Raw genomic sequence first — 16,852 nt, 5'->3', positions numbered from 1 at the left:
AAAATAAAAATACCTCCATCCTTTAGGTAAAACTAGAAACAAACTACTGCAGTAAAACTGTTGTCACTTGAAGTTGGTTGAGCTTTCTCTCTGTGAGTATTTAATTCATAGGTCACTTTCTGAAAGTACATGTGCTACCTGACATTCATTAAACTTTCCCTAAACTACAACAGTAGCAATCCATGCCATTCTGCTTTGCTTTTTGGACCTACATGTGCTGTTGATGCTCTAATTTGTTCAGCTACCGGGGATAAATGCACTGCTACTGAACCGCAAAGTTGGGTTCTTTGACCAGACCACCACTCGCATACCTATTGCTATTCTTGAGCACCTGAGAAGGTTCTGCAGAGATACAAGATTTGCTTACCCAATTCATATTATTGAACCTGAACTAGAAAGAGGTGGCATTCAAGTACTCTGAATACAGGTCCTCATTAGGACTCTAGAGGCTTTAAGCTTAGTAAAGTTTGTTTACTTCCCTCATTCTCTTCCAAATTAAAGAAAATAATAATGTTGGATTGTAGCTGCAAACACAAATAAAAACCAAAGAAATCCTTAGTTTAAGAAATGAGCTACAAGTGGAAATATAAAAAGGAAACAGGTACAGATAGGATAGGGGAAAAAATACCAAAGGACTTGCACAATGCATTCACTGGCAAGGTACTATATGAAAGTCCATGAGATAAGCTCTGATAAATCACCACAAGATCACTACCTGTTCATGTTTGGCAAGTATACTGCACACATATGAGATTACAGAAGAGCATTTTCTTCCAGATTCCAGACCAGTCTTTAGCACACAGAATAAGCAGAAAATTACATAACGAGTAAGTATCCGTCTACAAACAGTGAGAATTTAAAAAATATTATTATATTTTATTATTATATTATATTTTTAAAGAAAGAAAAGGAGTGTCTACAGCAACTCTTACATTATTGTATTTGAAATGGAAAATATGCTATGAATTTTTCCTCTGACTCTGCTATGAAGCCTTTGAGGCCTCATGAAAACATGACAGTGCAATTAACACAAAACAGTCTTTATCCCGAATTGATGAACCTTATGCTAATAGTAGTTCATCTGTCAGAACTGTGAAGGTTTTTCATCAGAATGAAAGAAGGGGGGAGCGAGAGAGAAGGCGAGAGCAAGTGTTAGTGAGAGAGTGCGTGAGTGACAGCAAGTGAGGGAAAGGGAATGAAGGAAAAGCTACTTCAAGCTCTAGTTACTTTAACATTTCTTTTTCTATTACAATTATTTTAACAAAAGTCTTTTAGAAAGAGAAATGTAAAGAAATTCTCTCCTTTAATTGCACTTTTAAAATTCTTAAGCCAAAGATTTTCCATGCAGTGATCTAAGCAAGAGAAATTTTTCCCTTGGAATGTTATTACTATCTCCCCATCTCCATTTTTCACTGCAGAAATATATCAACAGCTGAAACAGGGTTTCAGTAAACTACTACCCCTTGCGCTGAATTGACTTTAATGAAAAGAATGACAGAGAGAATACTAAATATTTGTAAATTTTTGGTACTAATATAATAAAAATACTAAAAATTTAAATTGTTGTGAACTTCACCAAGCAATTTTAACTGAGTAAGCTTCTTCGCTCAGTCCTAAATATTTCTGGGTTTTTTTAAACATAAGTTATATCCTTCAATTATTTTCTGGAAACTAATTTGTAGAAGTCTCTAATGCAGGCAGAAGACAAATGTTAATGAAATTTAAACAGATCTTAATGGCATTCTACCATTTTCCTAAATACATTTTTCAGCTGCTGCCATCATTCTCTGGATGTCAAATCAGCATATTTATAATGGATTGATATTTATCAACCATATAAAACAGGGAAAAATACAGGCATTCAGTCCCACAGAGAACCGGGGATTAAAGAGTCAATGAATCAAAGGTTATTTTGATTATATTTTCATATGCAAACATGTTTTTCTCATCTGACTTTTGTTATTTTGCTTATTACATTTCACATTATTTCCTAGGTTTAATGTCATAGACAGTCTTCAAATTTCTGTTGAATCTTGACAGCTAGTGAATCCCCAAATAAATTTATGTAAAACTACTTTCTGACATGTCATTGTGTCTGCCAGATATTTTACATATTATGGGACCTGTGACCTCTAAAATATGCCAGTGAGTTTAGTGTTTTCACAGCCATATGAGACACAGATAACCTGTAGATCTGATCGATTTGGCTTCAGTTATTCTTCAGTCGCCAAAGAAGATAGTTGTTTGCATAAGCATATTATTGCTTTGTGTTGCAAGTATCATATAAGGTGTGAAAAGCCCCCCATTCTTGGTGACAAGTGACCATGATTTCTGGCTTTTCATGGTTAATAACTAAACATGCAGCTTTTTCTTAGTATTTAGCTCACAAACAACAGCTGTGGGTAACTAACAAAGTTTCTATGTAGATTGTGGTGAGCCAGAAGTCAGTTTAGGAGAGAAAGTCAGACCTAGAGTATAAGATCAACTTGAACTAATATAGGACAACCAGTATATTTTGTTTGCTGTTAATGAGGCTGACTGAAGATCTAACACATGGAGCTGTAAGAATGTGGGAGGCACCAGGGAAAGAGGAAAAGTTGTAGAAGATGAGACAATGGGAGGTAAATGCAGAGAAAGGTTGGATGAAGGCAGTAGAAATAGAAAAGTTGAGAGAATAACGCTTGGTTTTTAGAAACAGATGTCTTGAAGAATTAATATCAAACAGTATGTATGTGTTTAAGAATAACTGCAAAAGGACATCTTAAGAAATCTGACACCTATCAGCAGTAAAGTGAAGTTATATCAAATAATTACAAAAAAATTATAATAATTCTCAAAATAAGGTTTGCAAATGCAAGTGATAATAAAAGGCAAAACAAGTGACTGATATTTCTAATCCATGATTTATTAAATTCATAGTCTACACAGCAGTAAGGGAAAGGAACAGGTGAGCAGATCTATGGAAGTAGAAGAAAAGGATTTTGTGACGTTTAACTATTGTGATGTAGCTAATTAAGGAGAACCGGGAGATCAAATACAGTGCAAATACAGTACAAATACAGAGTATTTGTGAAGAAAATGATGAGGCAATGGTTTTTGTCATGCCATCAGAAAATAGCATGAAAAAATGAAGATTCACAGGCTGCACAGTAGAACAAAGGTTAGAAGAGTTCCTGACACAGCAAGCATCTCTGTCCCTTTTGCAGAAGTCAGGAGTCCATATACATTTATCACTAAGAACCAGGGACCAATCATTTTGAAAAGGCTTGAAGGGAAAGGGATTGCTTAATTTGGGGGCAAATCTTAATTCGGTGGCCCTGAAAGACTTAAGGTGAGTATCTAAAGGCAAGTAGCTCTGTCTAGCTGTGCCAGAAATAGAGGTGGAGAAGGAGAGCAGCTGATGATCTTTACAAGCACAGTTGGTGATGGATCCAATACCTTTATTAGGATTAAACATGGACTTAAAATCTGCATCTTCCATACTTCTGTACTACCCAGCTCATCACTGCTGGATCTGAACTCCAGTGTTTTTGATCTTAGAAGATGAAAATATAAAGTATAATCTAAATCTGACTTTAAAAAAAGCAGGGTATAAAAAGCTACAAAAGTTACATTCCTACCATAACAACTTATTAGCTGTGTGATGGAGACAGCAATAACCAGCCTCTAACAAATAGGCATACAGATTTTTTTATAAACCTTGCATATACTACAAATGGAAAAGCTGGAGATATTGAAGAACAGTGCATAGGGAAAGCTCTATGGGCCTCACAGAAAAGATTTTAAATGGAACAGTACTTAAAAAAAAATAATACATACAGAAAGCTCACTTTGTCCTAAACTCACTGTTTAATTAAATTCACATATCACACCAGTTATCTGACTCTAAGTGCAAGTAAAAAAAAAAAAAAAAGCTTAGGTATTATAAAATAACTGAAGACAGTTCTACTTCTATTACTCACATGATTTACCACAGAGAGGTGAGAAAGGTGAGACGGGGGGACAGTGAGCAAAATCTTGATGCACAAAATCCTGTGCTTGAGTGAAACATGAAAAAACACATGCCATGTCTGTTTCTTAAACAGTTTACAGAAACACTGCATTGATCAACACGGTTAGGGAGAGGGAGAAGGAAAGGGATAGGGAGAAGGAAGGAAAAAACTCAGAAAATTTGCAACTGTATCTTTCAAATACATGCAGAAGAACATGAAAAGTGTTTTCAAGTATCAGTCAGTACAATACAGATGAACTCCAGAATGAAGACAATGGAGATAAGAGAAACAAATTTCAAAGAACATGCAAGAAAGTAATAATTTGCCTGTGTAAAGGCATGTGGAGTAAAGACAAAGACACAGATTTCCAGGTGTACTGAGTTGATGCTTCACATTCTTGAAAACCAAAGATATTTTATACAGTGCATATTACCAAGCCACACAGATCTGCTTTAATAAATCTGTGATGAGTAATAACAAGGAATTAGTCAAAAGAAACAAAAAAGCAGTGCCTTTGAGAGGTCATATGAGTGTTGCCTAGATCTCATCCTGGAAGCAAAATTTTGAGACTTTTACTAGGGGTCCAATTCCATTAGCTTCCTCTAGGCTAATTATTTTTCTGACTAAATACACTGCAGCGTTTGGTGAGGATACCTAAAGGCCTGACACAAGGTAACAGGCCTTAGAACATCACAGATCTCAACCATGTTAGGTTCGTAGGAGTATTCACAAGTGACACATTTTTTGTATATATAATATACACATACACACACAAAATACATCTTTTTTCATACACACACACTATATATGACATATTATCAAGTCTACTGGAAGATAAAAAGGTGATTATATCTCTAGTAAACAACTGTTCTGCTTGATACAAAGGTCAACCCTTTCTCATCCCCTGGAGATATTTTATATATTAATCTTTGAAGCATTCTGTATAAACACTTCTAGCATCCTGCCCTAAGCATTGGTGTCTTTTCTGCTTTCACTACTACCAGTTTTGAGCTAAATACCCAGCTTTTCCTCTGTAGCCAAATTCTAGACTCATGCTTCCAACTTTGTATTCTTGCTAGGGCAGGAACGAGATCTCTGAAAGTGGTCCCTCACCCATGGCTCTTATCATACTCTTTTCAGTATTCTAGAAAGTATCAAGCTGTCTCCTTGACAGACATCTACCCAAGCAACACAGCTCCCTCCACTGGATAAGCCTTTTCTGTTCTTACCTCCATAAAAGTCTTGGTGATAGCAATAAGTCTTCTTATAGCAAGAAATATTGAATAGCATTAATAAGGCTGACAGAACAGGACCTGTAGTACTTGTTCCGTTCTTAGGTCTTCTCCAATCTATTTAGTGTGGGCATTTACATGAGTACATAAACTAGGAATATGGTTTTAATTGGCTGACAGTACCTTTAAACCCTGGCACCTCTATTGATTCTGTATATGACAAAAAATTAGCACATGGAAGTTCTTTATCCAGAGTTTTATAGCAAGCATATTGAACCAGAGAGAAACAAATGCCACTGATTTCCAATGTCCCGTTTTTGCAACCGGAAACTTTTCTTAACATGGGGCAGAAAATGAAAACACAGTAAATGTAAGTAAATGCAAAAGGTAATGGAAGTTAAACCTGAAGACAAGGAACAAAACTTGAAAGGGCATACAAGGAAAGCTTGGTAGTATAATTGCAGCTGGAAGAAGCACGGAAACCATCAGACAATTATATCACTCAAAAAAACCCCCAACCAAACCCAAAACCCTAAAAACCTGGCATATGTCAAGAGGGAACAGAATAATAATAAAAACAGGTAGTTCTGTAACTATGTGAGTTTATGATTATGTGAGTTTATGATTGCTGTCCAGCAATTCTCCTTACCCAAGTGTCAGTTCCTACTTTCGCAGAGCATTTTTTAAAGCATGGGCATGACCTACTGCAGGTAGATGGGCAGGACTAATTGCAGGTGGTCAGATGTTTCTGTGATAAGGTAAGTTCCAGTAACAAGTTTATTAAACCAAGGGGACAACCTAACAGTAGGTACCAGGAATCTGAGTGTAGCCAGCACTTGAACTTGTAATCAGTTTAGCTACTTTTTTGCTTTACACAAAAATTACACAGTAAATTAGCTATTCAGAAATTATCCTTGTGAACTGAATCCTCAAATCACCTTCTTTTTTATGTTACAAGAATGTATATAAAGAATGATACAGCAATTACCTATCATTTCTCATTTAGTTGCAGATTTCAAGCCAAAGTCATGTAGCTTCCAAATTCCATTCAAACAGAATATCTGCTGTTTACCCCAACTACCATTCACATAATTATGTTTATGCCTATCATGGCCTACTGAAGTGTCCATAATACTTAAAAGTTCATAGTATCAAAAGGAACTTTATACCTGTATATTTATCTTCCCTGACTCTACCAAACACATTTTCCAAACAAAATGAGTATTGGCAGAACTAACTTTGGCCAGTACTTCTCAGGCTCTTAAACTGATATTGGTTGATCTTTTATTTCAATTTCTTGATCAATTTTATACTCAGCAAAGAACATGATAAAAAGTACTGTCAAAAACTGTGCAAAAAGTACAAGCAGATTTTCCCAAAAGGCAAATTGTATTTTCTAATATTAATCAACTTCTATGTCATGTCTTGGCTGAGTAATAATGAGTTTCTCATTTTGGATTAGAATACTAAGTGCTGTATGCAGAGGTTTCCTTCATTTCTGAACAGACCTGGGTGCCAAAGGAAGTGGCAGTGCAATCTTCTGCCCTACTATTTAAAAGCTCTTAGCCTGAACCAGAAGGGACCTTTCTCTAGGAAGTCACTCAGAAGGCAAAGATGACAGACATACTATTATTGGTACTTAAAAATTTAGTGTTCCTCTTCTCCTCTTTCCTCCAAACCAAACCCAAAATGATGAACACCATCTGTCTCAGGTTTGAAACTTCAGCATCTACCTGCTACAGGCAAAGTGAGCAGTCCTGGAAAATGGATTTGTCTGCATTGAGGCAGAGAAAAACAAAGGTAGTGGGGAAAAAAAAAATTAATCCCTTCTCACCTCCCTTCTTCCTTCTCCCCGTCAAAAGATGATACTTTTACACTTTCAAAATTATGTGTAAATTGCATAATTATGAGGTCAGGGATGAAACAATACCAAGGCAAATGTGGTTGCATGCCATTTTCAGAGTCATGTAAATATGGAGTAAGTACATATGATGATTAGTCTGCAAGGCTTAGCATGCAGGGAAGCATTTAATCAGCTTGTTTGAGAACTCAATCCTGTGATCCAAGAGAATTCTTGAACACTTCTACAGGAACTCCCTATCCAAAACCACACTGAGAACCTCTCAGAAAATGCTGCATACTAGAAGAACTGAACACTTGGATTTGATTTGCTTGATCATTTCCAAGCATTATACCCATCCAGTTATTTCAGTGAGAAGGAAAGAAACAAAAAACAACAGAAATGTTTCAAAAGTCAAAATGTTTCAATTCAATGCTTTTTAGCTATCATAAGACTACCAAAAGGTGTTTTTGCAGACAGATGGTACAACATTTCCTCCTGTATTTTCTGGTTCAAATGTGCATCATAAATTGCCAGCATACTGATCCACTCAACCTTGTTACAGAAAAAAAAATCCACCCCAATGGCATGATCTGCCCCACATCCCCCCAGCCTTTGCTATCTTTATTCTGTAACACTGTCTGGCTATTTGTGTATCTTCACGATTCCATAAACTTCCAGCACCAACTGAAAATGAAGAAGGTTCTTAGCACTTAGGCCAAGCTTCGAGTTTGTATTTGCTTCTTAGAAAAAAGCCTGCTATTGGTACCTTGAGAAGAACTGGGAGTAACAGTTGGCAACAAAGGTGTGAGAAAGGCAACAAAGCTATGAAACAACAGCCAGGCAGAAAAGAGAGGGAGAGCAGTCTTGGAGGTACTAAAGATTTTTACAAGCTTACAGCATATGTTTAACTAAAAACTTACAATGCACAGGCTCAAACAAGCGGCTGAACCTGTGTTTATTTTCCTCCATTTCCCTGCATATCCTGTAACCTGAATTACTTTCAGTGTTAAAAGAAAACCCTAAAAACCACAGGAGTCCTGTGTGCATATTGTGCTGACGGCACACACACTACTGCAGTTTTGGGAGGGTATACACTACACATATTTTATAACTGATTCAAGGATGTTTGACTTTTCCTGTTAAAATACTGATGATTAGCTTTTATGTAAGCAGGATGTGCAGTTCTCTCCACCTACTAAAGGTCAGAAAACATCAGTGTCAAAAGAAGAAAGAAAAAAAACCCTAAAAAATACATTTCTCATCTACCTTTAACCTTTCTTTTTGTGGATATCCATTGTTACAAAGAGATTTCAACTTCTATTGCTGCAGAATTTAAAAGGCTTAAAGTTCATTTACATATACCCTTTAACACTATTTTAACAAAAGCATTGGCAAAAAGGAAATTTCTCAGCAATAGCCGCCACTGTTTTTGGATCATGATATTCCTTGGTCTGAAACAGGCAATTAAAGTCACTGAAAGCAGAACAAGCACAAAAACCTGATTAATGATTTTTATTTACAATTTCAAGTTACTATCTGTTCTTAGTTTTTCATTAAAGTCACCTTTAGGAACTGGGGAAAAAAGTGACATTCTACTGCCTGAGCAGGCTGCCTTTAACAGCAGACTGACCAGCACATCATTTCAATATTCAAGTTATTTGTGACTATTTTGAGGAATATGAAAGAAATTGTTCACACATTTTCATGTGACTTTAAGTGTCTAACCGAGGAATCGTGAAAGTCACTGGGATTAGAACTGTCTCATAAAACTGAATTTAGGATAGTATGAAAAAATAGATCATTCACATGCAGCATCAGATCCATCTGATCAGTAGTTACAGAACAGAAAGCTCTATTTTGAGGTGGAACTGGAATAGCTTCATATTTCTTCAAGTTCATGCAGTTCCACTAGAGCTGATATAACTTGATACAACCCAATTACAGCATTTTCAAACAAGCATTATATATTTATACTTATATTTTTTTAACATACTAAGTACAGACAATCTAGTTTTCTCAGCAATATTGGGTCTTCTTTCTTGTAAGAAAAATGATGCTTAAATTGTTTGCAGTTCTCTAGGAAAGCCATGCTTTTAGAAGTGTTCTTTTAGTCATAAGGAAATAAAGATAGAACAGCTTAAAGATTTGTAGGGAGATTTAGGATTTAGCCCCTGGAAGAAAAGAGAATGATAGTTTTGACTCGAGTCCTCTCACTGGGTCTCCCTGCATACTTTTTTAACAGGTAGCTGTCTCTACAGCTGCAACTTCCTATCATCTGTGTAATTTTTCATCTCTCCTACCTGCAAACATCAATCTAACATCCACAACATGCTCAGAAACTTTGTTCTACTGATCTATCTTTTTTGGTAAAAACTAAAAAACACTCCCTTCATTCTCTAAAACAGTGAGATAGAAACCAGGATAAATAAATGCAAATTTCAACCTACATTTCTTAACACTTCCTATTTCCTCTCTTCCATCTCCCAGTGGTCTCAGAGTTTTTCACAGTGATCTAAGATCACTAAGGAAGTCAACTAATACCTTGGTTTAAACTAATCTAATCTAATCTACTATATTCTGTCCTCAGGCGTGCCATGAAGCACTATAATATTTTTTGTTCCTTCTCAGGATTTACAACTTTTGTGTAAGAAAATAGCCTGGGAAAATTGAGAGAAACCCCTGTTTCTTAGTATATTCTCTCATAAAGCCTTTTCTATTTTTATATATTATCAGTTACTAGTAAATCATAAACCCTAGTCCTAGTACAACAAGCGCCTGTTGATTAGTAGCCACTGAAATGGAAATTCTTCACAGAAGTTTTCCTTGTTTTATGTCTAATCCTGTTTAAAAAAATACTGGTATGAAATAAGAAACAAAAACACTACAACTACAAATGAACCATTCATATATTAATTGTGAAAACAGATGTAGAAAATGCTCAGGAGACATACTATAATCAAGTGATTAACTTTCTGTGCAGTTATTCTGCTTTATATTTTAGCAAATTTTGTTAGCATTAGTTATTTCTACTACAGCAGAAAATATTTGTAGATCAGTTGTATTGTGGCTAGACTTTATGAGCAAGATAAGGATCCAAAGGTCCTTACCAATCTTGAAAGAGCACAGCAGATGAAACTAAAGAAGTGGACCTGGATGGACCTTTGTTCGTGAATGCAAAGTTACAAGTTTACTGTAATCACTAACTCCTACACAAGTGTGTCACAAAATTTTCTTATACAGATGCAGATTTTCTTCTTCATTTCCAAGTAAAATGCTATGAATGTTTACAACTTTGAATTCTGTTCAGCCTTATGGAGTATGAGAACCTCAATTATACATTACTTTACAAGTTTTTTCTATCAGAAAGTATTACGGGGGATGCTAACCACTGTCTTATTCTCTATAAGAGCACATATTTGTAATGTGAATTTTCAGACTCCATGGAATTTTAAATTATTGTCTTTCGATTTAAATTATTGTTTGTCTCTATAAGTTCACAGTTTTTTGTAATGGCCATGTTTTCTTTTTCTTTTTGCATTTCTGTAATGACAAAGCTTTCACTTTCCACATTTTTGCTGTAACAAATAAATCTTGAATATATACTATACAAATTTCTGATTGAACGTTCTAATTCAAAATTAATAATATCCGCTTTTGTTTTTTAACTTAACTTTTGGAGAAATATGGAAAACTCACTAGGACATAGTTCATTGTTGAATCACATATAAGAGGTGGGGAATATCTTTCCCATAGTTGGGAAAGGCTCTGTTACTTTTTGTTTCATACAAATAATGGCAGCAGAGCTCTGCTCTATGCATCATTCAAACTATGCAAGAATGGTTTTCTATTCAGGTTTTTATCAGTAGATGCAATAACTTCAAACAAAAACTTACATAAATCAGTGTTTAACATTCCAGTTGAACATTTCTGTGGTCAGTCTTTGCTAGTTTAGGCTGCTAAAGCAAATCACATTCATATATACATTAGCACAACTAGTTGGAAAACAGTTTTCCTACATCACATGTCTTCTCACCATTTCCAGAATGTTATTGTTCTGGAAAAGAACAAATGTGAAGCCTTCAAAGCTCCCAGCACAAATGTCTGGGCTTCAGTGGCCTGGGCTCTCTTAGGCTTTTGTATATTCCAAGGCATTAATCATAGGTTTCCTGGCTATTCTCATATGTTCTTTTTCTATCCGGCTCTACCTAATATCGTCTAAACACTGACTTACTACTTGCATACATCAAATACAATTATTAAGGAACTAGTAATTTCTTGCAGTATCTTTAAAACCCAATGCCTGGCAGGACAGGCATTACAAACATCATAGCATGTACATGACTAGAAATACAAGTTCAATATTAAGCAAATTGCTAGCAGAAAGATCAAGTTAAGAATAATTTCAGTGATGAGTGAAAAATAGTGAAGTAAACATTTTAGTAAAGGGCATAAGACACATTTAGAAATGACTGAAGTAGCATCTTTGCAAAAATGTCTGAGGCATCGGTTACAAAACAGAAGAAATCATGAAAGAAACAGCTGCTGAGGAATGGAGACTGAAGTGACAAATAGTTCAAGAAATAGTATCACTTTCACAACTAGTATGAACACAAGTGTTTTTAGTTAAGGAGGTTCTATCAACTCATACAGCAGTGACTTTGATGCATATCAACTGGATTAACTCCTTATCTTTAAGAGATAATTTTAATTATAATCTCAGCTTTTCCTTACTAATTTTACATACAAACTGATATCTTTTATATTATGTTTATGATTAATTTCTTCTGTGTATTATTTAAAAAAACCAAGACTTTTGAATACATCTTAAAACCCCCCAAAATCTCAGAAAAAAAACCCAAGAAACAATATAGCCATGTCTGTTGAAGGAAATACTAATTATCAACAACTTAATAAACTGCAAGAAATTCTATCTTACCACTTTTCACTTTTAACAGGTATTCTTTTTACAAAATTAATACCTGCCTTTCATTTTCACTGTAAAAAAAAAAAAAAAAAAAACATTGTCAGAGAGAACTGGGTGAGATGGAATTCAGGAATTTTGCCCATTCATCTCCTTCATGGCATGTGTGATGCACGCCCATGAAGAATCCTACTTCTCACAATAATGCAATATCATTCTACAGAGGTAGGTATTGCTGTGCTAATTTTAAAGGTGTCAAACGTGTCACTTCCTACTGGCTTCTTTTGAGTTTATATTAATGTATTAACTATAGGAAGAAGGCTATCAAGATCTACAGTTGCTCTCTGCATCTGAAAGGGAGAAGCATGGGAGAGAACAACTCCTGCTAAGCTAATACCTTTTCTAATCATTGTATATGATAGACTGCAATAATGCTCCAGCACAAAGAGGGTAAAACAGTAGCCATTTGAAGAGAAGCTCTCTGGTCAGGAAATTCTGGCACCACACTGTAATCACATTGAGTCTATGAACCTTGAACTGATGGCTTGTTATGAAGCTAACTTACATCACATACCTAGGTATATCTAGTATCCATATGAATGCCATCTTCTTTTCTGTTACTGCTTTAACAGACTCACGGAAAAATAACAGTAATACTAGGCCATTTGAATGGAAATTCTTCATCTGAAACCATGGACATGTTATATACAGTTCTACAGAACAGTGTCCTGCCTTTTTTGCAGACATTCAGACTGAGGATTATGAGAGGTTTAGGGCAGCACTTTCACATGCAGGCTACAGACTAAAATTAATACTAACACTTATTTGCCTAATCGTGAGAGAGGCAAAGTATCTGAAGATATCATGCACTCATGGGGACATGTTGCAAACAGGGTGTGACAAAGTATTGTGCTCTTTAACCATATTTAGCATTATTGTCTTTTAAATTCTGTGTTAGCAAAATATCTGGTATTGACTGCTTTCCTAGTTAATTCTCTCTATATTTTTTTTTCCAAGAAAATTCTGCATATTATCACATTAAACGCTGTTTTAAATATTCTCAGCACCAGACTGAGGCAACAACTAATACTATGCCTTAAGGATTACTTAACTTTAGTGTCCGTAACCACAAACTGAGCATTTTGTAGGGTTCTAAAAACACTTTTCAAGCCTGAAAACAACTACAATAACTCTCTGTAGCACTCCAGCTCTTGGTTGGACTGAATTGTGGTAAATCATTATTTATAGGTGTTGGTTACAGCTGCATTGCCAAGGCGCAAATGTATTTCATACTTCAAGAAGGTACTCAGTCTCTCCTCCTTGTTAAACTAAAAAAAAAAACAAACCCAAACCCAGAAAAACCCACCAAACAAAAAAGAGCCCAGCATTCCCAAAGTCTTTGCAATTTTTTTCAGTGTTGGCTGAATAAACTATTTTCAGAGAGTTCACAGATAAACCTATTAAGTAATTTATGAGTTAAGATGACCTTGAAAAGAAAAGGCTCATTAGGAAATTTAAAATCTGAGTCAGTCTTCATCAAAAATAAAACTCACTAATGATATTCAGAAGCTTCAAGCTTTCTACATAGCTGACATTACTTTAAATAATTTTAAAAACATGGGTTATAATAAACATATTTGCTGTTATGTCATTGTTAATATATGCTGCTTCTATCATCAAATACTAATACTCTATGGACATATACAACTCCATAGATGAGTTCTCTTCAAGAGGGATCACTCTCGTGTTTTGAGACAGCTACTTTACTACTTAGCTAATTTTAATGCAATTATTTTGTTGGCTTTGACTTGGGATGCAGTTTCCCAAATGCTGAAAGCTTATTTTAAGTCTCTGCAGCCAGACATTTTTTTCTTCCTGCTGTTAGCACCTTTTCCCTTTCTTATGCTATCACTATGCTTGGGAGCAAAATACTTGGCTGAGGGGAAGGCAAGATTTCCATTTCTGACAGCAACATAGATTTACACTGGCCTTGGCCAAGCAAAACATGTATCTTGACTGCAAACAGGATCAGTCTCTTGCACATCAGGTGTTGTTAATGGCAAAATATAGAACTCAAGTGCAATTGCACTAGGGATTTCCAAGGTCATAAATTTGGACATCAGCAACTGATTCTCGTAATAGCATCCCTCTCACATCATTGTATACAATGTTCACCTCTGTTTTTATGTTGACTCTATGTTTAAAAACAAAATAAATTTTGCACAAGTAGCAGTGAACATTATACACTGGGAAGTCTATTACACAGCCTTCTCGCCCTTAACTAGGGCAACTCACATCTGGGAAAGAAAGCTCTGGGGTGAAATTTGATTTTTACTGCTCTGCTGGAGCTGCTATCTCCTTTCTTCACAAATGGTCTTGCAACAGATGTGCTGGGTACAGGACCACCCGGCTCACTCCACACCATATCACCTGCAGGTTGCCATCCTCAGCACCCTCCCTCCCATATCTGCAATCACTACCATATATACTCTTCTTCCACCACTCTGTCTTTCTACTTCTTCCACTCCTCCTTCTCTTCTACAGTTGTCAGAGACTGCTTAGAATAACAAAGAGCAACAGAAAGGAAAAAGTGACGAATGCAGAAAGGGAACCCTGTTGGCTTGCTGCCTTAAGCATATATTTTTGTGTGTTAAAAAATGGTACATGATTGCTAAAAGGACAGCATTTTTATATTTTGCAAGTTATCCTGTGAAAACTTGTTATCAAGCTTAGCAAGGTCATTTGCTTAAAGACCATATGTCATGCTTCTTAAACACATTTTTATGATTAATAATCCCTTCTTATTATTGATGCAAATGAAAAAAAAAAAAAAGATTTTAGTTCCTTTGTCACACCCCAAAAATTCTTGAGGGAGATGGAAAAGAGGAGTCTATGCAATGCTAAAATCAAGCTATAAATTAACAGTCAGCATAAGATCACTCTTGCATAAGTACGGTATCATCACTACCATAGGGTAAAAATGTTACTACGTTTTTTTTCACTTATTTCTCTCTCCCCTCCTTGAGCTTTTCGTTTTCAGATTTTCAGTTATAAAAGAGCCATTGTAATCTGACAGCAGAATGAGTTACGTTATATATAAACATAATGTAAGAAATACTACAAACACTACACACCTGAATATCCACTGACTACACAAAACCAAGAACATTCAGAATAAAGATAGCTAACCAGTGTTGAAAAAGGAATAGCATGCAAGAATCTCAGGTCACTACGACATTTAGGTACAGTGACTAAGAATAAAAAGTGCAGAGCAACAGGCACTACCACTTATTTCTTTTTTGTGACTTCATCTTAAATCTGTCTGTAGAATTTTGTATATGTAATGCACTTCCCTTTGATGTAGCATTATGAGAAAGAACACAGCTCTTTGGGACATAAATCACAGCAGTAAGAAGGTAGTTCAAGGGATAGGCACAGTCTTTGTCCATTATTTGTCTAACACTAAATTGCTCCAGGCAAAAATTTGCTTTCAACAAATATCAAGTTTATATGAAACAAAACAAAACAAAAAAACCCCAAAATACTCACAGTTTTGGTTTGGCAAGCACAGGTGGTGGCTCCTTTGTGGGTGAAAGCAAGACAGCTGTAGGCGGGATGGATTTATCACTATTTGGGTGGCTGTTAGTCATTCCATTTACTCCATGAACCGGGTGGATGCCATTTGTTTTTTCCTCAGACGAATTGAGCTGTAGTTGAAGGGCTGTCACACCAGATCTCAACTCAGTGTTGTTTTCTTGGTGGGTCTCTGTATGTTTCTTAGGAAGAAGCTCAAGAGAGCTAATTTCAGCTGGAGGAAGTGGTGGGAAATGATGGAAATCATCACTGTTGGATTCTTTTGTCAATGATTCATGACTAGAGTTTTCTGAATTGGCTAAAAGAAATCAAAAAGAATGTCTCTCTGACAAGTCATAGACAAAGTACATGGTACATACATGCTGTACTTTCAGTTTATTAAAGGTGAGATCTCTTTGGTTCTGTGCAGATATTTTTTCTAGACCTCCTGTTGATAATTCATGCTGAATTAGATACATGACTGGCTATTCATTTTCTGACTTTGCTCCATGCAAAAGGCACAATAAGGAACCTTACAGATCCTTCTAAATCTGTTCCAGGAATCCAGCCACCAAGATTGGCAAGTACTATGGGACAACACCATCTAAAACAGGATTTCTTCTTCCTGGACTCTCAGCATCATTTAAGAACAAATGATTTAAAAATACTGAAGGATGTATGTATACACAGCATGTTTGCAATGGCAGCTGGGTTAGTGCATTCCACAACAATATGTATGTAAACATCTTACAAAACTAAACATACCATGTCACAGTTTTTTTATTTTACAAAAGGCATATGCCACCTTTGGTAGCATAATTTCATCTGCTTTCATTTTGCCTCTGCTGCCATCTAGTCCCAGAACCCTAATGCTTGAAAATCTGCCAGGTTTGTGGCAGACACTTTAAAAAATGTATTTTACATGAATAAAAATACTAAACTAGGAAATAAGCCAATAAAAACATTGTTTGCTTTATATGAATGCTCTGATGTTGACAAGACCCCTGTCTCACAGCAGCCCTTTTCTACAAGGGAAGCAGACTGATAACTTCAGAGGTAAATTAATTATCTAAGATCTAAGATTAAAAATTCCTCTTTCCCTTCGTCACATACCTGAGCAGACAGTTAATTGTGCACTGCTTGTTACTGAACCATGTTCATTTGTTGCTGTGCACGTGAAAAGTCCTGAATCTTCAGGGAAAGTTTCTGCAATTACAAGGGTGCATATCTCTTCTGGAAATAAACAGAAAAATAAACTGCATCATAAACTATTTAAAGTAATGTTTTTGCA

General features: G+C 35.7%; 1 protein-coding gene across 2 annotated transcripts in view; it reads right to left on the bottom strand.

Moving 5' to 3' along the window:
- The window catches only part of PALLD (palladin, cytoskeletal associated protein), a 209,301-nt gene that overhangs the window by 100,307 nt on the left and 92,142 nt on the right, over positions 1-16,852 (bottom strand). For both annotated transcript variants that reach the window (XM_075708759.1, XM_075708760.1), the window contains exons 8-9: positions 16,675-16,794; positions 15,538-15,880 (exon numbers count right to left, since the gene is read on the bottom strand). In XM_075708759.1, the coding sequence (XP_075564874.1) occupies positions 15,538-15,880; positions 16,675-16,794 (463 nt within the window). The remainder of the gene's footprint in view (positions 1-15,537; positions 15,881-16,674; positions 16,795-16,852) is intronic.

This window comes from Pelecanus crispus, chromosome 4, assembly GCF_030463565.1.
Source record: "Pelecanus crispus isolate bPelCri1 chromosome 4, bPelCri1.pri, whole genome shotgun sequence".
Lineage (NCBI taxonomy): Eukaryota > Metazoa > Chordata > Aves > Pelecaniformes > Pelecanidae > Pelecanus > Pelecanus crispus.
The sequence above is the reverse complement of the archived record's forward strand: the minus strand, read 5'-3'. Positions and strand labels throughout refer to the sequence as shown.